General features: G+C 44.0%; 1 protein-coding gene and 1 long non-coding RNA gene across 2 annotated transcripts in view; both read right to left on the bottom strand.

Annotated features, from left to right (window-relative positions):
- The window catches only part of Cpe (carboxypeptidase E), a 100,566-nt gene extending 95,591 nt beyond the window's left edge, over window positions 1-4,975 (bottom strand). Inside the window, exon 1 of the mRNA XM_005075183.4 lies at window positions 4,551-4,975. Within this exon, the coding sequence (XP_005075240.1) occupies window positions 4,551-4,857 (307 nt within the window). The 5' untranslated portion in view covers window positions 4,858-4,975. The remainder of the gene's footprint in view (window positions 1-4,550) is intronic.
- Window positions 4,976-8,678: 3,703 nt separating this feature from the next.
- Window positions 8,679-12,538, bottom strand: LOC121139146. Its single transcript, XR_005875998.1, has 3 exons — window positions 12,499-12,538; window positions 9,866-9,966; window positions 8,679-8,763 (listed from the first exon to the last, which is right to left on the bottom strand). It is a non-coding gene; the product is annotated as an uncharacterized LOC121139146 (long non-coding RNA).
- Window positions 12,539-23,988: the final 11,450 nt, after the last annotated feature.

The following is a 23,988-nucleotide window of genomic DNA, read 5'->3' as shown; positions in this document are numbered from 1 at the left end:
AAACCTGTTTTTCCTATTTATCCAATGCCTGTCAAGCCATGCGTCAATGCTGCATTGAATGAGCTTAGGAATTTCTGGGTGACATGTTTCCCTGCCTAAGGCTCCTCCGTGTTTCCTTAATGTATTTCCAAAGAACGTGAGGGTGAAGCACAAGGGACTTTAATCCCTTAGGTCAACCGATGTGGTGCATGGCAGAGATGATTCTCTCCCTACTTCTCACCTCACTTTCCATAGAAAGCTGTCTCTTTGGGGTGGTGGATGTCCTGGCCCAGCATACACCAGCCCTAGATTCCACCCCAAGCCTGGGCAGTCTTAGCATAGTCTATAAGGTTAGAGGCCAAATCAGCCTCTTCTCCCTTCCACTGGCCAATCACAAGTCAATCAAGAATGTAACTTCTGGCAAAAGCCCTGTTGACTCATCCAGTCTAAAAATAACTCTTGACCTTGTGTGGTTTGGTTCGGATTCTTTTTCTAGAATCTAACATCTATCTTCACCAACAGTTCCTGCTTGGTTGTAATCAGTTCACACTACTTCATACATACATACATACATACATACATACATACATGCACTCACACACATACATACATGAAATAAAACTTCATCAAAATCTCTATGTTTTGTTGTTTTCAAGCTCTGTGGGTATTTTTTTTTCAGCATGACATGCTTCTTCACGATATTTGGCAAATACATACTTTCACTCATGAGCCTTAAATTTTTACAGATTTGAGGGGAATAGATCCAAAATCATCATTCCAGCCTGTGATGAGAGAAAACTCATGCTCTCAGGAATGGTTTAAAATGGAATTTCAGCTGTGAATCAGGTGGATTTCCCAAAAGAAAGGTCAAACTAAATGTTAAACAATTACTGCTCCAAACAGATGGGTTTTTAGCCCTGGAAAGAATGGTCTGAGCATTCCCATCCTAGTACTTAGATATAAATTAATAAAGGTTTTTAATGCATATTTTAGTAAGTCATAAATCAACTGATTCCCATTGAATATCACAGACTATGCACAGATAATTTTCACTGATGATTTCAAAATGGGATTTCCTGAGTGTACATGCATGCATGAATATGTGTATGTGTGTTTTCTTGCTTGTTTGCACTCAAGTGGGAGGGTACAAAGCAAGCATTGGTACCTTCCTCAGCCACTCTCCACCGTATTCTTTGAAACAAGGTCTCTTGCTGAACTTGGAGCTTGGTGGTTCAGCAGGACTGGCTGGCCAGCAAGCTCCTAGGGTCCCCTGACTACATTGCCAAGGGCTCTCTGCTCAGCTCTTTCAGGAGTTCTGGGGGAATCCCATTCTGGCCTTCACCTTGGGTGACAAATACTTCACTGATGGAACCCATTTCCCCAGAGACATCTCCCTGGCCTCCTTTCCCTTTTGATGAGTTCAAATGGTGAATGATTAAGGGCAGTATTTGGAGGAGATAAGTTCAGTTCACATGATGTCCTTCCGTATATGTTTTTCTTATTGGTTGATGAATAAAACACTGACTGATAGAGGAAGGAAGATAAGCAGGGTGGGGAGACAAGGAGAATTCTGGGAAAGGTAGGCAGAGAAGCACAAGAAGGAGACCCTATGGAGGAGGCAGGAGGATAGGACAAGCCAGGCATTCTCTGGTAAGATAAGGCCATGTAGACATACATAGATTAGTAGTTATGGGTTAATAATTAAGACAGTGCTAGCCAGTAAGAAGCCCTAGTCATCGGCCAACAATTTAATAATTAATATAGCATGTCTGTGTGTTCATTTGGGGCTGAAGGGTGGTGGGGCCTGGGGGGACAAGAAAATCCAGCAACACTCACAGACTGTGCCAAACCAATACAAAGATTGCTTCCTTCTGCCCAAGAGGAAAGCTGTGGGTTTTAATAAGTATCTGCCAATAAAGTACTAATCTAACCAAAGGAAGCTTCCAGTTGTTGCCATCACTGTTGGTCAGGGGATTGGCTGTTTTGTTAGGGCTCTACTGCCTGGACTAAATCTTTAGAAATAATCACATTTTTTTCTGAATGGGGATCCAACACAAGGCCCTAAGCAGGTGTTCTGCCACACAACTACCTCCAAAACTGTTTAGAACAAGAAGAAGAAGAAAATTTGACTCTTCTTTCATTCTAGAAAATGAAATGAATATTTTAAAAATAAGTGGAAATGTTCAGTCAAGTCAATGAACATGAAGCAGAATCAAAAGTGTTACCCTTGTACTCGGGAGGCAGAGGCAGGTGGATCTCTGTGAGTTCCAGGCCAGCCTGGTCTACAGAGCGAGTTCCAGGGCTGCCAGAACCATACAGAGAAACCCTGTCTCGAAAAACAAGACAAACAAACAAACAAAAAAACACAAAAGAGGTCTGAGCAATATTAGAATTTGTAAATTTCATTAATGTGTTCATTTCCTGCCTTCTGTCACGCACTCTCCAGGCCCCCTTACCCATGATACCCTAGTATTCTCTGTGTCTCACCATCATTAATTGTGCCATAACTTTATGCCAAATATCCAATTCAACATCCCCCTGAGGGCAGAAACCACATTGCATATAATTCATCGAGCTTAGTTCACCCTGAAGGTGTAAGATTTGAAAATAAAAATAAAAAAACACTGAATGAACCCATTTCTACCTCAGAAGATGTGTGAATATTCCTTTTTTATTTGTTTAACTTGAAAGAATTTGAAGGACTTTTTTTAATTGTTATTTTTTTTCAGCCTGATTTGTATATCCTAATATATTATCCATTCCAAATATTCAAACAAAATCATTGTTTTCACTTGCAGAGCTTATCATATTCTTGCAAAAATATCGTTCTATCATTTTGTCTCTACATTTGAAGCAAGGCAACATAGCATTAAATGGTAGCTTTCATAAAATCTCTCTGAATAATTGAAGAGACCCCTGGAACAATCAGTCAGGGAGCACAACAGAGGGTTGTGGGTAAGCCTCACAGTCACCTAACTGTCAGGACGGGCCAGCTTTGGCTGTGCGACTTGGTTGGAAATGAGTCTTCATGTAAGTATGTTTTCTTTATATTTCCAATAGCTATGCAAACACTGACCATCAACTTTCTGATTTACACGATGAACCGGGCTGCAACCCTTTGTGAACATTTGCTACGACCCGATTTCTGGGGTTTCACGGCAGATTCAGTCACATCCTTTCTTCTGCCTTATTGGTAGGCAAGGAATGTTTCCTAAAGGCTTCCTATTGCTCAACCCACTCACTCGCATTTAAAGACCAAGGTATCTCTGTTATGGCTTATTGTAACCCTTTCTCGGTTGGTTCTTATATACCATGGGTAAACTGCTGGCAGCTGGGAAAAATATGCAGGCAGCTGAAGCCATGAGAGAGGCTTACTCAGCCTTCATAGATTGCATCCTATAACGACAAAAAAAAAAAAAAAGGAGAAGGAGGGGGAGGCGCAGGAGTGGTGGGAAACACCCATAATTCCATTAGGATTCGGAACCTTGAGGATCAGGAGTTGTTCAAGGCCATTCTTGACCACATTTCAAATTCAAGGCCAAGCTAAGTGACCAAGAGACCCAGGGAGAAGGAAAATGCGAGGGGCAGATGGAGGAAGGGAGACTTTTCATGTCCTGAATTAAGGATTTTTTTAGCCTAGCTTTTGTGGGTTTTTTTTTTTTTTTTGGCCATTAAAGAATAATAATCAAAGGCATTCCATACTGATTTTAATGCTCAGATTGCTTTAGCGGGCCATTATTATCAGCAGAAAGCTCAGGCCTAAATCTTTTCAGACCAGCATAAACACAACCTGAAAGATCCCAAAACATAGCTTAAAATACCCTTGCAATACTAAGCCCACAGCCTTTAACAGAAATTAAAACGCGCTTTAACACGCTTCGAAGGAAAGTGCCTAGTACGACGGTTACAGGAGATAAAATCCGGGCATGAACTGCTGCTATCTCAGAGAGGCTAAAGCAGAGGAGGCAAATGCCTATTTTCTCTTAGTAAGGCCATCTGCAGTTTCAGAATTTGTATGCCTGTTAGAGATCCCCTTTCCACCCTGGTAGGAAGAGCTGCATATCTGCACCCGACACCTAGATCATCAATATCCTTTTAAAATTTGCAATTATCCACAGCGGGGAGTGTACCTAATGCTCACACATAGGTAGCGGTGGGTGCGCAGAGCCTGCAGCGCCCAATAAGGTCCTTTGGAAATTCTCAAACACATGATAAACGATTCTTCCAGTCTCCTCCGAGACCCCGCCTTCTGCACCATATTCTCCACCGTGTCTGCGGGGAAGGTGTTTGCATTTCTGGGAACCCACAATTTCATTCTAATCTGTGAGGGAGAACACTGGGGAACGAGCTCTGGGATTTGCTTGCCCGTTATTCCTGCCCCCATCGCTCCAGCCTCCCTTGTCTGTGCTCACCAAAGCGGTCAGATATATGAACGATGGGGAAGAGACAGGGCGCTCGGTTCCTTTCCCGCTTCCCACCTTCCATCCAGGCATTCTCCACCGGGAATCATCACCGGGGCCCATCTCTCCTCTTTCCCGTCCCCGGGGCCCTGCAGCAAGCAGCGTACTTACCGGGCTCATGGATGCCGGGGTTGTCGGACAGTTCGATGACCAGGAGCTCCCGGCCCTCGAAGCTGCGCCCCACCGTGTAGATCCTGCTGATGGCGGTGCATTGCAGCCACACGGACACCAGCGCCTCACGCAGCTCGGGGTAGCGGTGGTACTCGAAGGAGATGCCGTCCTCCTGCTGCAGCCGCCGGCGCCGCCTCATGCCAGCCGCGGGCGCCCCGGGCTCCTGGGCTTCGGCCGCCAGCAGCCACCCGCCGGCCACCAGGGCAGCGCACAGCGCCAGCAGCACCCGTCCTCCGCACCGGGCCATCGCGTCCCCGCAAGCTGCACCGCAGGCCTCTTTTGTCTGCCCGGGCCCGGGTGGAGCTGGCGAGCTCAGCACCAGCCTCCTCTCGCCTCACCTTCCAGGGCTCAATAAGCGGTGGTGCGCGCTGGGGCCACCCAGAGGACAGCGGTGACGCGGCGGCTCTGTGCGCTGCACTACCCGCCCCGGGGAGCAGGAGCCAGGAGGCCCAGCACTGGGCTGGCAGCCACCAGAGATTCTGGCGTTATTCCTTGGCTCAGACCCACGTCAAAAGCCAAAAGGCGCCAGGGACCACGCAGGTGGAATGGCAGCTAAAACCTTGGCTCAGGAAGGCTGCTGTCAATGAGAGAGAACCATGACCCAGGACCATGCTTGTAGAAAACACATTCTTGGGTTGTTAGTATAGCCTTTTAAGTAGCATCTCTAGGATTTCTACCTGGACACATCAGAATGCCGTGTGGGGTTGAGATGCAACCAGCTGCTGCCTTCTCTCCCCGGTCATCATTGCTTCAATAGTGCATGTTTAAGGGTTGTGATTTCACCACAGCAGGGTCTGGCTAGAAATCAGAACACTGCATTTTGACTTAAAGATGCTTTCTACCAATTTACAGATATTGTCTTTAATTGCATTTAGACATATTCCTGTGTCCTTCTAGGAAAAAAACAACAACGACAACAAAGAACGAGGCAGAACAATGTCTTTTGCAAGCAGGGCCTATACCAGTCATCTTCTGGGACACCCTGAAAAATACAAAATAAGACTCTGCTCGTGAATTAGACAAAGGATTTGGTTTGGCATAATGATTAAATCCTGCAATGCAGAAATACAGACAAATGGCATCCTTTCACAAAGTGGTTGTGCAAACATAAAAATAGGGCTTAAGTGACCACCCTCGGGCAGGACTTGGGTTTTTGCAACATCTGCAGCAGATGTTGTTCTGCAAAGGTTGCCATTTGGATTTAACAACAGCATGGATCTGAATAAATAATCCATTGGGCATGGCCACCAAAAAGAAAGACTGCACACCAGCTGGGTAATGTTTCGTGTTGGATATTTTTTCTCTTTCTCCATCGTCTAATAATACACTGTCCTGAATAAAACCTGTCACCTGGAAAAGAATCCAGATCTATAAATAGCTCCATTAGATATTTTTTTAGTGGAGCATGAAACACTGACTGGATGTCCCTTCTCTTCCAAACCCCAGGGTTCAAGCAGCTAGAGGACAAAGGGAACTCAGTGGCTTGGAAAATGACACCAATAAGACAGGCAGATTGTGTGGCCTCTGTGGTTCTAAGAAAGCCCACGGCCTTCAAAAATAGACCTGTGGCAGATGTGGCTGCCCTGCCCACACCCATCCCACCCTCCACCCCTGAGAAATCATAACCGGAGTGCCAGAGCTACGGCACCAAATATTAGTGGCACTGGCAAATAAGGCACCTAAAAGTTGTCTGTCACCCATTCAGGGAGCAACCGTAAACCAAAGAAGGCAGTCACTGTAGGCATCAGCTCATCTTGAGAATTTCAACAGTCGGTCATCAAACCAATATTACTGTTTCAGGGGCTGGAGATACAGGCTTCAGAGTAAAGAGCATACAATGCTCTCGCAGAGGACCCCAAGTTCAATTCCCCAAACCCGCAACCAGGGAAATCACAACTGTCTGCATCTCCAACTCCAGGGAATCGGATGCCAGTCCCGGCTTCCTTGAGTGTGAGTAAATAGAGGTGTGCACACATATAACTAAAATACAACAGGAAGCAAAAGTCAAGTCACGATAGTGCACACCCATCGAGATAGTTCACACCCATCGCCCCAGAATTCAAGAGCCGGAAGCGGGAGGACAGAGAGCTCAGGGCTAGCCTGAGCTAAATAGTGAGACTCTGGCTCAAGCAAGTAATTAAAAGTAATAAATAAAGACTGGCTTGTTTGCCAAGATACTAGCAGAGAGGCTAGCTTCAAATCTCTGTGTCAAGTCTTCCACAGTAGCACAGTTGGTTTGTTTTTTTTTTTTTCCTTCTCCTCAGACTGGGTCTTATGTAGCCCAGGCTGACCTCAGACTCAGTATATATCATCAGAGACTAGCCTTGAACTCCTGATCTCTTGTCTCCAAGCTCCCCAGTGCTAGCATGGAGTCCAGCTAGGTGCCTCTTTAGTGGTAGTTTGGGGAGGAAACGACCATCCAAAGTCCCTCCTTCAAGTTGAAAGAGCTTTAGGAAAAACAGCAACCACAAAAAGCCCCCATGCTTCCCACTATGGCCAGCCTGTGTCTGATTACTTAGTTCAGAAGTTTGAAACCAGAGTTATAATTACATTTCTAAAAACCATTCACCAAAAGGCAACCTTGGAAAACCAGAGAAAAGAAAACAGAGGGCTAAAACCAATGACTTCAAAATTGTAGAGTTAAGGTTTGCATGTTAGTAATTTACAGCAACCTCACTAATTTGCGGCTGGGTGGGGACGTATTGACGAGTAACTACACACAAACAAGACCCTCTCATTGAAGTCCTGTCTTGTTCCTTGGCTGACTTTGGTTTGGTTTTGGTTTTTTTATTGTCATCTTTATGGGTCATGAGGTATTGTTTGTTTTCTTTTCACTTTAAAGGGGGAAAATGTGGGATTATACTAGCTATATGACATTACCTGAAGAATCCTCATACATCTCAGATGCCTGTGGCCCTAATACGTGAAAAAAAAAGTTGACTAGATTATCCATTCTCTCATGTTTGAATATAAGAAAACCACCTATGTAATTTATAGATGTATGTATGTGCTCATGGTGGAGCAATGGCCCAGTAATAAGAGCACTGGCTACTCTTCCAGAGGGTCCAGGTTCTATTCCCAGCATCCACACAATAGCTCACAACTGTCTATAACTATAGTTCAAGGGGATTGATCCAATGCCCTCTCCTAATCTCTGCTAGTAGCAAGCAGGCACAGAGTATACAGACACACATGTAGGCAAAACATATATACAATTAAAACAACAACAACAATAATAATAATGTGAAAGATATTGTTTTAAATTCTCAGATATTTGTGTGTGTATAAGTGTATATACATGTGTATATATATGTGTGTGTGTGTGTGTGTGTGTGTGTGTGTGCGCGCGCGTGTGTGTGTGTTTTCAAGCCTTCATGGCTCAGGCATTAATAATATTCATCCTTGGATTAAGGTCCGTGCTTAGCGGTGCATCCTGTTCCTCCAAGGGACCTGAGTTTGATTCCCAGGACCCAAGTCAGGTGTTATATGATCACTTACCACTATAGCTCCAGGGGGTGTGACACCCTCTGCTGACTTCCTTGGGCACTTGCATACACATGACAGACACACGCATAAAAAATACAAAGACCAGGAGCTGGAGAGATTCCTCAGTGATTAACAGCACAGACTGCTTTTCCAGAGGACCTGGGTTGAATTCCCAGCACCCACATGGCAGCTCACAACTGTCTGTAACTCCAGTTCCAAAGAATCTGACCCCCTCACACCAATGCACATAAATTAAATTCTAAAAAATATATTAAAATCTTTTTAAGACATTTTTTAATGTTCTTGATTTTAAGCAGAAAATGAACCAAGCATGGTGGCAAACGCCTGTAATACCAGCAGTTGGGAGTGAAACAGGAGAGTCAAGAGCGTTAACCTAGTGTCCACTACGAGTTCGAAAGCAACCTGAGTTTATGTGAGACCCTGTCAAAAACAACCAAAAGGGTGGGAGGGGTTTCTGATTTTACTATTTGATTGACAAATGTGTTGTATTAGTTAATTTTCTGTTACTGTGATAAAATAGCATGTCCAGAAGAGGCTTATAGAAACAAGTTTATTCCGGCTTACGCTTCATGAGGGAGAGGCCACTGCAGGTATTTGGTGACTAGGGTGACAGGAGCAGTGAGCTGAGAGATCTTATCTCCATCCACTGCAGGAGCAGAGAGGAAACTGGAAGTAGGCAAAGCTAAGAACTTTCAAAGCCTGTCCCCCGCCCAGGGATACGCTTCCTCTGGTAAAGGTTCTACCTCTAAGAGGTTTCACAAGCTTCCCAATCAGAGCCATGCAGACCATATTTGAAATATGTGTACAAATACGAAAAAGACATTGAGAGAGATAGAGCTGACTTTTTTTAATGTCACTTTCGGACATGCGTAACATGTATTTAAACTCTTACATCTCCTACTCCAGCTTCACTTCTACCCTCAAGGTCAGGAGCTCCTTCTCTGTAGGTAACTTTTATCCCTGTCTTCCAGAGCGCTGTCTACAATCTATCTACCCCGCAGACATTCTGCAGTCATGGAGCTCTTCATCTGTGCAAACGTGTGTTGGAAAATGGTTAATAGCTCTCTGGTGGGAAATGGATTGATTTCAGAGTTTTTGCCGAGTTACGTGATGTAAATATTCCCACCATGGCAAAGTCTCAAATGACCAACACGAAATCATCAAAAAGGCTGTGGAGAAATGTGCGATAGCATACTACATAATGCAATGGTAGGCACAGAGTCTGTGTTCTCCATCATTCAAGGAGATGAAGTTTAATTTCTTTCCATCAGGATGTATGCAGAATTTAGTATCTCACACAGACACGATAAAGCAGAAATGGTGGGAATTCGGGCTTAGGGTTTAGCTCACTGGTAAATCACCTGTCTAGCATGCATAAAGTCATGAGTTGGCTCTCCAGAACTGCAAAAATAAAGCCAAAAGAAAAATTGGGATGTCTGCCAAAGATGTTACAAAAAGGGAGGGAGGGAGAAATGGAGGGCGGAAAAGAAGATAATTCAGTGGGAAAATGCAATTGCCTGATGACCTGTATTTGACCCCCAAGACTAGCAAGAAGCACAGAGAGAACCCAACTCTTGCAAGTTGTCCTTTGACCTCCACACGTGTTATTCTGTGTGTGTGCATCTCTCTCTGTCTCTCTTATGTATCTTATTCTCTCTTATTCTAGGGGAGCTGGCAGCAGGGTTATCACCATAAAAAATTCCTGAGATTAACAATTTGAAAGAAAAAACCATATACATTTGACTCACCATTTCAGGGATGCAGTACTAGGTCATCTGTGTCCATTGCTTTGGGCTGTGACAAGGCAGCAACGCGATGGTGGGACCGTGTGATGAGGGAAGCTGCTCATCTAAGGGGACCGAGAAGCAGAAAGGGAGAAGGAATGGACCAAGGACTCACACCCTTCTTCCAACTGGAGTCCCTTTCTACATCCCACTCAGCTATTAAATTATCGGTGGGTTAGCATATCCATGAGATGAGTGCTCTTATAATTCAGCCCTCCCAAGACCCCACCTATGAACCCCGGATAGAGATGAGTGCTCTTATAATTCAACCCTCCCAAGACCCCACCTATGAACCCCGGATACACCAAAGGTCAAGCCTTCAACACAAGTCTTTGTAGTAAACCATGAGGCCTCTGAGGACACCCTGAAAGGACCTGACATCTTCAGTCAGTGAAGAACCGAGGACAGCCAACACTTAATCATGTAACTGGGCTTTGATGTGACTTTCTCAGGCCGTGTCCAAGGACTCCATCTACGGCTTCTGTATTTGTGTTGTCAGTCAGAAGGTAGAATGAGACATCCTGTTTCTCATTTTCCCACAGAAACATGGACTTAAGCACATTACAAGTCTAGAATTGAGTTAAGAGCTCGTTAAGAGGTTGAAGTATCCAGGCAAGCATAAAGTCAAGTTTAGCCACATGGAAACAGGCAAGAACAAGCTCCTACCTATTTCAACCCCTACTCCAAAACCCACACAGTTCACAGTCCAGAGAGATCAGAACTTTTCCCTGGGATAGGGAGGGCATGAAACATTCAGGGGCAGGGAGGCAGCTTCTGTCTTACCTCACACAAAATGGTGAAAGAAAAGGTACAGGAAAGGGTGTACCTACAAAAGGTGAAAGAAAGTTGTCCAGGAAAACTAGAGGAAGTGAGTGTAGGCGTTCCTTTGCTTCTGACTGCCAGGGTACCTTTCCCTTCAGAGCTGTAACGCTTACAGTGAGCACCTTCCTGTGTCTTGAAGGTCTCTGTAATGCAGAGACTCCAGCCTTCTGTAGTTCAGAGAGACTGGGAGTGAGATGCAGGGTCAGCGAGAAAAAAAAATATGTAGACTTCTGTTTCTGAGGGATTAAAGTTTTTCTTCCATTTTATTATTCTTTCTTTTGCCTAGTCTACTCTGTTCTTTTTCTGTTCTGTTGTTCAACCCTGGCGTTTCCCTTCTGTCTCTTTCCTGATAACTTCCTTCTACTTCCTGATACTTTCCTTCTGCCGTCCTTGTTTTCCCCCTTACAGTTTACACACTCCAGCAGAATCTTTCAAGCAATATAAAAATTACAATGTAGTTACAGTCTACTTTTAAGTGAATGATTGCGTTAAATGCAAGTTAAAAAACAATACGTTTTCCATATCCCTTACATGATTAAACATTTTATGTATTACAGATGAAAAACAAATTATGCCCGAGAACCCATGTACAGATAGACATTTATTCTTTAGACTTCTCATGGGTCAGGAGCTTTTCAGACATGGCTATTTATACCAACAGCAGTTTTTATAATGTCCAGAGAAAAGCTTGCTAGTTTCACTTCTCATATTTTAGAGGCCTGTCCAATCATCTTAACTAACCATCCAATTCTTTGTTTTCTAGTTACATGGAGTCCATTGTTTAAAGCTGTGTTCAAAGCTATAATGCATACTGACACCCATGAACACATTTCCTAATGTCATAAAGAACTGAAGGGTTAGACCTCCTGTTCCTACAAAAGGAGGCCTCTGTGCTGCCCCTAAGGAAGAATGCTGTTTCTATGTTAGCAAAACGGGAAGAGTTAACGACAGTATGAAGAAGGTCAGAGAGGGATTAGAAAAAAGAAAGAGAGAGAGAACAACAGGAGAGTTGGTATAAAAATTGGTTTTCTACTTTTCCCTGGCTATCCACCTTATTGCCTAGTCTTTTAGGCCACTTTTGGGGTTTTATATTGCTTATTTCTTTTGGTCCATGGGCCTTTAGGAATCTGACAGACTTTATTAAACAACAAATAGATAATCTCACCGCAAGGTCTACTCAGGTCCATTATCAGAGACTGGCCATGAAGGAGAGTGGTCCTTATCAGAAGGTTGATAAAGGGGATGGCAACGAAGAATGCGATCTGTACCTAATGTTCCCTGTCTCCACATAGCAAAGAGGAGACAATCATCCCCTGAGACACATAATCCACTCATGGCCCTTGCACAGCCCCAGCCAGCGACCCTGACAGGTCCCTCTACCAATGAAATAAATGACCACTCCCATTGATGGTTTGCCAATGATGGGCACCTTTCTGATGCTTCATCCCCTAAGACAGGAGCTTTGAAGGCTGGCAAAGACATCCAAAGATGGGTAAGGGTGTTCATGCCTCAGATGATCCTAAGACAGGTTCCATCATCCTTGTGGTTCTCCGGGTAACTAACATTTTGGCTATGTCTCTTTGTTTAACCAAAAAGGGGCAAATGTCAGAGACCTCCACCATCATCTAGCCCTAGCTATATCATGTCTTCTCCATGTGGAGGACGTGACCCCAGTCCACCGTGAAGAAATACCGCCTCTTAAGATATGAAGCAAGTTTCGAGAAACAGACTCGCGGCTTATCCATCAGTTAAAGATTAAGCCTAGTGAAAATTACCAAGTCACTCGGGCAATAGACTTGAACAATAGATGGTAGATGGTAATAGAATTGGAACCTGTGGTTAGGTTACCAGGCAACACAGGTTGGTCTACCCCTCCCACTGACCTTTCTGCCCTGCCAGCTTCCTGGAGTCTGCAGTCAACAACCCCATTCCCTCCCCTCCTCACTTTCCGCCTATGACCCTATTTAAACCCCTTTGGAAAAAAATAAAGATTTGCCGGCTTGTTCATAATACTGTCTTACCGGTCTGTTCTTTGTGCCTCTTGTCCCCCATTTTCTACTAGGTGTCCCCAGTCCTACATTGACTAACCCACTGAACGGGCAATGAAGGGACTGGTCCTATGGAATGATACTCACAAGGTCTCCAAGACTCAGGCAGTCACAGGGTACCTACCCCAGGGGAGTCTGGTGAGGACCCAGTGAGGGTGGTGCACCAAAAACCAGAGGTCTTGAACCAGATCAGTGACTTGTTACAATGAACAGTTGCCAGTAAAGCTGATGGGACAAAGGGGTATACTATATGATGCCCCGAAGTCTCCAATGCTACCAGGATGGATGAAGAAGTAATAAAGAGGCACGAGAGAAGAAGATTTTTTTTTCTGTTCCTGGGGGAGTTTTCATTCTTGCTTTTGTTTGCTTGCTTGTTTATCTTGTTTTGTTTTCTTTCGTGGGGGGGGGCAGCAGGAATCAGGGGGTTACATGGGAGGACTAGGAGGTGAACAGAATTGGGGTGCATGATGTGAAACCCCCAAAGATCGAATAAAGAAGTTAAAATATTATTTTATCTATAAGAATAAAGACCCCACTGTAGGGAAAAGGGACCAGTCAAAGAAACACACCCTGAGCAGAGCCAAAGAAACACACTTTGGCCCTGCAACCAGAACCAAAGAAATGTACCCTGACCCTAAAACCAGTGCCAAAGGAACACACTTTGTCCCTGGAATCAGAGTCAGTGAAAGAAATGTACCCTGGCCCTAAAATTGGAGCCAAAAGGCTAAAAAGGACCAGAGAAAGAAACACACTTTGGCCCTGAAACCAGAGCCAAATCTGACCCTAATCCTGTGTAAAAAAGTAACCAATCCCGGAGCAGAGCTCTAGCCAATCTGAGCTCAGCACTGAAATCGGACCAATCCCTACTCTGGAAAAACTTCCCCAACCCCAGGAATCCCTATATAAACCCTATGTATGCTCAGCTTGGCTGGTCCAGCTGTCTTCCAATAAACACCTTTGGATGAGCTTCGGGTGAAGATCTTCTTTTGCGGCTGCGACAGAGCAAAGGCGACCCTGGGCAGAGCAGAGCAGAGCGAGCAGAGGCGACCCTGGGCAGAGCAGAGCAGAGCAGAGCGAGCAGCGCTGTAACACTTGCCCGGGAAACCTTCCTTGGCAGAGCGGAGTTGTTACACTCTGCTCCCGCCCGGCTCCCTGCTCTCCGCTCTCGGCTCTCCAGGAGCAGAGCTGAACTGTAGCAACTTCGCCTGAGAAACCTCCTGCGGAGCAAAACTGCTACACTAGGCGAACATCCCCAGCTGGAAGACCCTGTCCTGCCGGAGCGGAGCTGACACACCGGAGAAGCCTTTCTCTGAGGCAAGGCTGTAAGCTGCCAAGCTTACTGCAACCCGTGGTGGTCCTTGGCTCCCGAGCTCCAGGATACCTTTCCACCTGAGCTGTGTAACACTGGGTATTCTGTGACTCCCGAGTGCCAGAATACCTGACCCACTAACTCCTGTTCCATCCTGTCCTGACCCATCCCGACGAAACGCTTACACCCACAAAAGCAAACTCCTGTTCTCCAGTAACACACACACCATACACCACACACACACACACACACACACACACAGGGGGGGTCAAGGGAGATACAGAGAGAGAGAGAGAGAGAGAGAGAGAGAGAGAGAGAGAGAGAGAGAGAGAGAGAGAGGACACCCAACAATAAGAGAATACACATATGTTCATGTGAATATGGAGCCTTTTCAAGGACTGACTGTGTGTTAGCTCACTAAAGCAGTCTTGTAAATTTAGGAAGATTAAAATCATGCCATGTAACTTTCCTGACTGAAGGGAAAAAGGACCAGCCAAAGAAACACACCCTGAGCAGAGCCAAAGAAACACACTTTGGCCCTGCAACCAGAACCAAAGAAATGTACCCTGACCCTGAAACCAGTGCTAAAGGAACACACTTTGTCCCTGAAACCAGAGCCAGTGAAAGAAATACAACCTGGCCCTAAAACTAGAGCCAAAAGGCTAAAAGGACCAGAGAAAGAAACACACTTTGGCCCTGAAACCAGAGCCAAATCTGACCCTAACTCTGTGCAGAAAACTAAATCCTTGAGCAGAGCTCTAGCCAATCTGAGCTCAGAACTAAAAACTGACCAATCCCCACCCTGGAAGCCCTATATAAATCCTGTGCTTGTTTAGTCTGTAGCTGTTAGCACTACCTGGCTGTCCTCTGCCACTCTGGCAAAGAGCAGCCACTCTCCTGGATTATTCCCTCCCAATAAACCCCTTAGATGACCTTCCGGTGAAGATCTTCAGATCTTCTTTTGCTGCAGAGCAGAGACCACCCTGGGCAGAGCAGAGCGAGCTGGGCTGTAACACTTTTGCCCTGGAAACCTTCCCTTTTGCAGAGCGGAGTTGTTACACTCTGCTCTCCACTCTCCTGAACTGTAGCAACTTCTCCTGCTGGAGCAAAACTGCTACACTGGGCAAACATCCCCAACTGGAAGACCCTCTCCTGCAGACACCTGTGGAAGCCTTTCCTGAGGCAGGGCTGTAAATCTGCTAAACTTACTGCAGCCTGTGGTAGTCCTTGGCTCCCGAGCTCCAGGATACCTTTCCATCGGAGCTGTGTAACACTCAGTATTCTGTGACTCCCGAGTGCCAGAATACCTGTCCCACCCGACTCGTCCGAAATGTCTACACTAACCACAATGGAATGAAACTAAAAATAGATGGAAGGAAACCTGGAAATCTCACAAACGTGTAAAAGCTACACAACACGAATAAACAATGGACAACAAAGACAATCCCATTGCCTTATTGACATGGTCTGGGGATGAAACCCAGGACTTCATATACATACAAGTATTCTCCTATCTGAGGTACGTGCCCAGAAAAAAATGACAAAACTCAGCATTATTTTTATGATAAAAATAAAACTTTTGTCAAACTAAATAGAGGAAAAACATCACCAGAGTACAATAAAGTAATGCTCTATATGAAAAGTTCAAAGCTTATATTATATTCAACAGGAAAAAAAGAAAGTCTTTCTCTAAGATCTGAAAAAAGACTAGAATGCCACACTCGTAACTTTCACTTGATGCGGTGCTGGGGCTGAAAGTCAGAGCACTTAGCTGGTGGCTCACAATCATCAGTGATGAGATCTGGTGCCTTCTTCTGGCCTGAAGGCATACATGCATGCAGAATACTATGTAATAAATGAATCTTTAAAAATTAATTTAAAAAAACAGAGCACCTTAACATGAAGAGAATGAAGCCAAACACCATCTGCAGAGAAAAAAGGAAGTGAATTAGCTCTTTTGTGCAGAACACGTTACTTTATACATAAGAAATTTAAAAGACAGAAAAAAATGTGTTAGTATAGTAAATGAATTTAGTCAAGCTACAGGAAACAAAACCAACCTACAGAAATCAGCTGTGTTTCTGAATATAAAAGCTACCAAAAGAAATGTGTGGAATATAATCCCACTTATAATAGCTCCATATGGAATAAAATACTCAGGAGTAAGTTTAATCACAGAAATAAAAGGTTCAAGCACTGAAAATCAGAAGTCAGTGATGAAAGAAACCAAAGAAGGCATAAATAAAATAGGCCTTGCATGCTGGTTCTTTATAAAACAATATGGCTTAAATGGCCATACTACCTGAAGCAATCTACAGATTAAATTCAACAGCTATCATACTCTCAATGGCATCTTATTGAAATAGAAACAAATTCTAGCATTCACAAGGAACCACAAGAGACCCGTAGAGACAAAGCAAGCCTTTTGTGTAGGGAAAAGGGACCAGTCAAAGGAACACTCCCAGAGCACAGCCAAAGAAACACACTTTGGCCCTGCAACCAGAACTAAAGAAATGCATTCTGACCCTGAAACCAGTGCCAAAAGAACACACTTTGTCCCTGGAATCAGAGCCAGTGAAAGAAATGCACCTTTGCCCTAAAATTGGAGCCAAAAGGCTAAAAAGGATCAGAGAAAGAAACACACTTTGGCCTGAAAACCAGAGCCAAATCTGACCCTAATCCTGTGCAGAAAACTAACCAATCCTTGAGCAGAGCTCCAGCCAATCTGAGCTCAGCACTAAAAAGTGACCAATCCCCACCCTGGAAGCCCTATATAAACACTGTGTCTGTTCAGCTAGTGGCTGTTTATGCTACCGGCTGTCTGGCAGAGGGCAGTCACTTTCCTGGATTCTTCCCTCCCAATAACCCCCTTGGATGACCTTTGAGTGAATATCTTCTTTTGCTGTGGCAGCGGAGCAGAGGCAACCCTGGGCAGAGCAGAGCGAGCAGGGCTGTAACACTTTTGCCTGGGAAACCTTCCCTTGGCAGAGCTCTGCTCTCAGGGAGCAGAGCTGAACTATAGCAACTTTGCCCTAGAAACCTCCTGCTGAGCAAAACTGCTACACTAGCCGAACATCCCCAGCTGGTAGACCCAGCCGGAGCGGAGCTGATACACTGGGGAAGCCTTTCCCTGAGGCAAGGCTGTAAGCTGCTAAACTTACTACAACCTGTGGTAGTCCTTGGCTCCCGAGCTCCAGGATGCCTTTCCATTGAGCTGTGTGACATTCAGTATTCTGTGGCTCCTGAGCTCCAGGATACCTTTACATCTGAGCTGTGTAACACTCAGTATACTGTGACTCCCGAGGAGCTCCAGGATACCTTTCCACCTGAGCTGTGTAACAGTATTCTGTGACTCCTGAGTGCCAGAATACCTATCCCATCCGGATCCGACCAAAATGCCAACATTTTGAGCAAGAATTTGTTCTAAAAGCATCCGTTCTCAGCTTCATTGTGCATTAAAAAGTGAACAATTAAAGCATTCAAGGCTTAGTGAGATGGCTCAGAGGGCATAGGAGTTTGCTACCTAACTATGTCAGCCCGATAAAGTGAATTAAATCCTCAGAACTCAAGTGAAGTTGAGAGGTGAGAACAGACTATACAAGGATGCCTTCTGTTCTCCACATGTGTGCCAGGACAGGTACCCACACGAGGGAAGAGGGGAGAGCAGAAGGAGGGATCATTTATAATAATAATAAATTAAATTAAAACTTAAAAACATCACACAACACTAAAATAACAACCATAAAAAACCCTGGTGATGTGTTTCAAGGGTAGAGTGTTTGCCTAGCATGCACAAAGCCCTAAGTTCAGTGTCCCAGCACCAGCAAATCAAGACAAACAACAAAACCGCAAATCCTCCAAAACACAGATCAATGGAACCAAATAAAAATCCTAGATTGAATCCACATATACCGTCATCCAATCCTCCAAATGGTCTTGTTTCCGAAAGGTGGCAGTACATTCTCTTCATCAGGCAGTACTATAGAAGCAGTTGGATCTTTGTTTTATAATATACCCCCAAATTAATTCAAAGTAAGTTAAAGATTTAGTTGTAGCATCTGGAATTGTAAATGCTTACAAAAACATTTATGACATTAGAGCAGGAAGTTTCTTAGATATGACTTCAAAAGTACAAACAACAAAGGAAAATATCAGCTAACCGGAACTGAATCAAAGGAAATGTCTCTGCAGAGCAAAGAAAACTGTCAACAGAACAGAGTAACATCCTACAAGAAAACAGTCAACAGAACAGAGAAACATCCTACAAGAAAACAGTCAACAGAACAGAGAAACATCCTACAAGAAAACAGTCAACAGAACAGAGAAACATCCTACAAGAAAACAGTCAACAAAACAGAGAAACATCCTACAAGAAAACAGTCAACAGAAAAGAGAAACATCCTACAAGAAAACAGTCAACAGAACAGAGAAACATCCTACAAGAAAACAGTCAACAGAACAGAGAAACAGCCTACAAGGAAACAGTGCAGAGAACAGAGAAACAACTTACATGAAAGCAGTCAATGAAATGGAGAAAAAAATCCTACAAAATCAGAGAAACTGTTTGGAAACTGTTTAGTTGACATAAGAGTGTGTAAGGAACTCAAACAATATCAAAATTCAACCCAACTTAAAAATGGGGAAATGACCCGAATAGACATTTCTTAAAATAGGACATACAAATGTCCAACTGCACACAAAACTACATTCAACATCGCTAGTCACCTGCGAGGAGAAGGCAAAGCCATGAAGAGACAGTACCACACTCAGATAGACTTAGTCTTCTCCAAAAGGCACTCATGTGTTTCCTGTAGCATGCCTCATGGTAGCTAATACACAAGCTCAAGCCAGGTGCCCTACTTTGTTCTCTGTTGCTATGATCAGCCACCATGGCTAAAAGTAACTTGGGGAAAACAGTTTATTTCAATGTAGATTTCCAGGTCATGATCTAACACTGAAGTAAGTCAGGGCAGGAACCTGGAGCCATGAACTGAAGCAGAGGCTATAAATGGATGCTACTTAGTGGCCTGTTCCTCATGGCTTGCTCTGGTGACTTTTTAATGCACCTCAGGACCATCTGCTCAGGGTTGGCACTATCTACAGTGGGCTGGGACCCTGCCATATCACTCTTAATCAAGAATATGACCTATAAATCTACTTCAGGTCAGTCTTATGGAGGCATTTTCTCAATTGTGGTTCCCTCTTCCTAGATGACCCTGGCTTATGTCAAGTTGACAACGATGATGATGATGATGATGATGATGATGATGACAACAAAAACAACCAAATACAAAAATTGCACCAGATATGTATGCGAAGATGACTGACTGGGTAAAACAACTGTGATATATAAACAACAGAGTATTATTCATTCATAAAATAAGGTGCAGCAACAAAGATGGACCTGGAAGATACTGTCTTAAGTGAATCAAGTCAGGTATGGAGGACCACATGTTCTCACTTATGTGTAGAAGTTTAAAAGCTGATATTGGAGCTGGGGAGAAGATCCAGTGATGAAAAGCAAAACTGCTCTTGTAGAAGACTTCAGTTCAGTTCCCAGCACCCATAGTCAGGAAGCTCACAGTTGCCTGTAACTCTAGTTCAGAAAATCTGACAACTTCTCCTCCTGGTCTCTGCACACACACACACACACACACACACACACACACACACACACACACACACGGATATGTATGCAAGCTTGGTAACAAATAAAAATTAAAAAATAAGTGTCCAAAGTTGAAATCACAGCAGGGCAGTGTTGGTACACGCCTTTAATCCCAGCACTAGGGAGGCAGGAGCAGGCGTCTCTCTGCAGGTTCAAGGCCAACCTGGTCTACAGAGCTAGTTCCAGGACAGCCAAGGCTACACAAAGAAACTGTCTAGAAAATCCAAAGGGTGGAGGTATTGAAATCATTTAAATACAGAATTAAATATTGGTCACCAGATCCTGGAGAAGAGACAAAGAACAGTTAACGGCACAGGGTTCCACTGCATAGGAAAACTATCTTGTGATGTTCTCTAGCACACTAGAATAACTATGGTTGGCAGCAATGAATTTAATATTTCAAAATAGCTTCTAAAATGGTTTTGAATGTTCCCATCCCAAAAATATCTATTGAGGTGACACATGTTCCAATTAACTCTGTTATACACATTGTATATGTGTATTGATATATCATGCTGTACCCTGTAAACATACAGTAACAATGTATGGATTAAAATGAATACATATTTTTTAAATTCATGGAAGGGTTTTCAAAGTTTATATGCATTGATGTCTGTGTGAGGATGCCAGTTACAGACAGCTGTGAGCTGCAATGTGGGTGCTGGGAATTGAACCCAGGTCCCCTGGAAAAGCAACCAATGCTCTTAACTGCTGAGCCACCTCTCCAGTCTGAGTTTTCCAAATTTAAGTTCTTTCCATCACAAGTTGATATATTGTTTACTCTACTTTGTTATGTGTTGCTTACTGGTTGCAGAAACCCTGACAACCCACTACCATGCCTTCTTTAGTTTTCTGTTTCCTAGGAACTAACTTTTTATCCTATGCAGACTGCCTGTAGCACCTCCATTATCTGATATCCATCCTACGGCCCCTGCTCTCCGTGCCTCTGATGAGCCGGTGTGCGACTACACAGTCAACAAGAATTAGATAACAGCATCACAGAAAGGCTCAAATGGTGCTTCGTACAGCCTGCATCTTGAAAGACAGGAAACAGAAAGCACCTGGGGGCTAAATGACAAACGCTCTGATGAAAACCAGGCCACAGAGTCCCAGAGTCATACATCACTGCACCTCAGCTTGCCTTTGTCACAGAACCTCGGAACAGAGTAGGCTTCCCAAACAAACGCCCAAGAACATCTTGACCTAGCTTGGTTCATCTCCACTCCCTGCCCCACCATCTCCCTGTCCCCTTAGCGAGATTCTTTCGGTATCTAATGCAGTCCACATTCTTCTTATTGCCAGATCTCAGCACACGATGTCCCGTTCCTGCAGCCAGCCCACTCACTTCTGGGTAACTCTTAGCTGTCATTCCCCTCGCAAGTTACTCATTATGGAAACTGACTTTAACAGGGGATGCCAGCGTTCTCTGAGTCTCTCGCTGTCAGAGATTTTAATAATTGTCTACTAAATTTCTGGGCATTGGTGGCGCATGCCTTTAATCCCAGCACTCGGGAGGCAGAGGCAGGTGGATCTCTGTGAGTTCAAGATCAGCCTGGTCTACAGAGAGAGTTCCAGGACAGGCTCCAAAGCAATTCAGAGAAACCCTGTCTCAAAAAACCAAAATAATAATAATAATTATTATTATTACTATCTACTTAATTAGCGATAGTCTCCCTCTAGCCATCATCACCTGTGTGAGACCATCTAGTTATCTTAGAATTCAGAAAAGTTTGATCACTGACATATTGAATGCTATGGACTAAATAAATATCTGAATTCTTAAAGCACTCAAACCACACCCCTCAGCTGAAATCCAATTCTCTGGTCTTCAAACTGACCCTCAACAGTTGAGGAAGGATTTGAGAGCATGGGGTAGGGGGTGGTGGTAGGTAGCTTCACATTGAAATGCTTGTCGGGATCCTTTAGGCTGAAATAATTTCTTTAATTACTGGGAACAGTTGGTGACTGGACATAGGCAGATCTCGAGGAGTGTTCCATTACCTACTACTTCTGTCCCTTCAAATGAAGACACGTGCTATAACCAAAGGGAATCTGAAAATCCACAGCATTGAAGTCCTATGTGGGTGAACCATATGTATCTTAAGAGTGTGGTCTCGGCCAGGCGGTGGTGGGTGGGCAAGCCTTTGAGCCTTGCACTCAGGAAGCAGAGGCAGGCTGATGTCAGTGAGTTCAAGGCCAGCCTGACCTACAGAGCAAGTCCTAGGAGAGGCTCCAAAGCCACACAGAGAAATTGTCTCAAAAAACCTTGGGGGAAAAGTATGGCATCAGCACTGTCACCGTCTTGTCACTTGTTCCCAAGGTCCCATGCACTGAATTAATCATTTGCAGAATAAGTCTCCATCTCTACAGGACTTTCTGACGTGTAAGTTTAGTGGAGCAATCCAGAATGGCCAGGGAACAGCTCCTATCTGAATGAGAAAAATAAATGAATACATACATACATACATACATACATACATACATACATACATACATATTATTGCGAACTATAATAAGAAAGACCACCGGGAGGCGGTGGTGGTGCATGCCTTTAATCTCAGCACTCCAGACTTAAAGGAGAACGGATCTCTAATTGTGAGGTTAGTACAGTCTACAGAACTAGTTCCAGGACAGCCTGAGCTACACAGAGAAGTCCTGTCTCACCTCCCCCCAGCCCCCGCCCCAAAGGATAATATATAAATATTTTAACGTAAAGTTTCCAATGAAATTAAAAACAAAACTGATAAGATTTCATTTTGACAAAACTGCTGTGTACTGCGAATTCATATATGCACCTTAAATCTAAACGTGTATTTGGTAATTATATCAAACCATTGAGTTTAACTTTGGAGATTGGAGATCTCACTGTGTAGCACAAATTGGCCTGGAATTCCTAAAAAAAAAAAAAGCATTTATTTGTGTGTGAGTGTCTTAGTTACTATTCTATAGCTGTGAAGAGGCACCATGACCAAGGCAACTCTTACAAAGATGCATTATTTAATTGCGGCTTGGTCACAGTTTTAGAGGGTAGTCCGTGATCATTGACCATTGTGACAGGAAGCGGGCAATCATGGCACTTGTGCACAAGTGGAGAGCTTTATAGCCTGGTCTACAGGCAGAGGGAGAGATACTTTTAAAACCTCAAAGCCTACCCCCACCTCCCCACTCTTGTGACCCACCTCTTTCAAAAAGGCTACGGCTCATAAAGCTTCTCTTAGTTCCACCTACAGGACCAATGGAGGCCACTCTCATTCAAACCGTGTGTGTGTGTGTGTGTGTGTGTGTGTGTGTGTGTGTACGTGGAAATCAGTGCATGCCTGTGGAGATCAGAGGATAGCCTGCAGGGATTGATTCTCCTCTTTTACCAAGTGGGTCCTGCCTGGTAGTCAAACGCAGGTCATCAGGCTAGGCAGCTGTGGCTGTTTCGAGTCATCTCACAGGCATTGAAATCTTAAATGGACTACACAATCAGCATGAACTTCATAGTAAGACTCTCTCCAAACAAGCAATCAGCATGGACTACATAGTAAGAATCTCTCCAAACAAACAAACAAATAAATAAGTAAATAAAATCCAACATAGAGATGATGATGAATGTTGACTGCTGTCTTGATAGGAAGTACCTGGGATAACACAGAGCACTCTGGTGTATCTGTGAGGGAGTTTCCAGAGACCATTAACTGAGGGAGTGATGCTATCCCTGAACATGGTTGGCACCATTTTATACACTGGGGACTGGATGGAATAAGGAGACCAGATAAGCACACGGTGCACAAACATACATGCAAGCAAAACTCCTCTAAATATTTAAAAAGAAATCCTGTTTCTGAAAGGAAATAAAAAACACGGTGTGGCTATATATTATAGGTTGGTCTACAATTTGTAACCCACCTGCCTCAGCATCACGAGAGCTGGGACTATTGGCATGCATTGTCACACCCAGCTTTTATCAACTATTCTTCAGGGCAGAGTCAAAGATATATACTGTGGCTTTGTATGTTAGCCTTCATATCTATTAATTCAGATCTCAACTACTGGAAAAAATTTGTCTATGTAATGTCTATTCTGTACTGACATATTTTGGAATATGAATCTTTTGAAGACATATTTTTATTTCCATGTGTCCTAGTTTTCTTTCTGTTGCTGTTACAAAAACACTCCGGCCAAAGGTAACCTTGGGAGGAAAGGTTTTATTTAGCTTATGCTTCCAGATTACAATCATTGAGCAAAGTCCAGGCAG

Source organism: Mesocricetus auratus, unplaced genomic scaffold, assembly GCF_017639785.1.
Source record: "Mesocricetus auratus isolate SY011 unplaced genomic scaffold, BCM_Maur_2.0 Super-Scaffold_6731, whole genome shotgun sequence".
NCBI classification, from domain to species: Eukaryota; Metazoa; Chordata; class Mammalia; order Rodentia; family Cricetidae; genus Mesocricetus; species Mesocricetus auratus.
The sequence above is the reverse complement of the archived record's forward strand: the minus strand, read 5'-3'. Positions and strand labels throughout refer to the sequence as shown.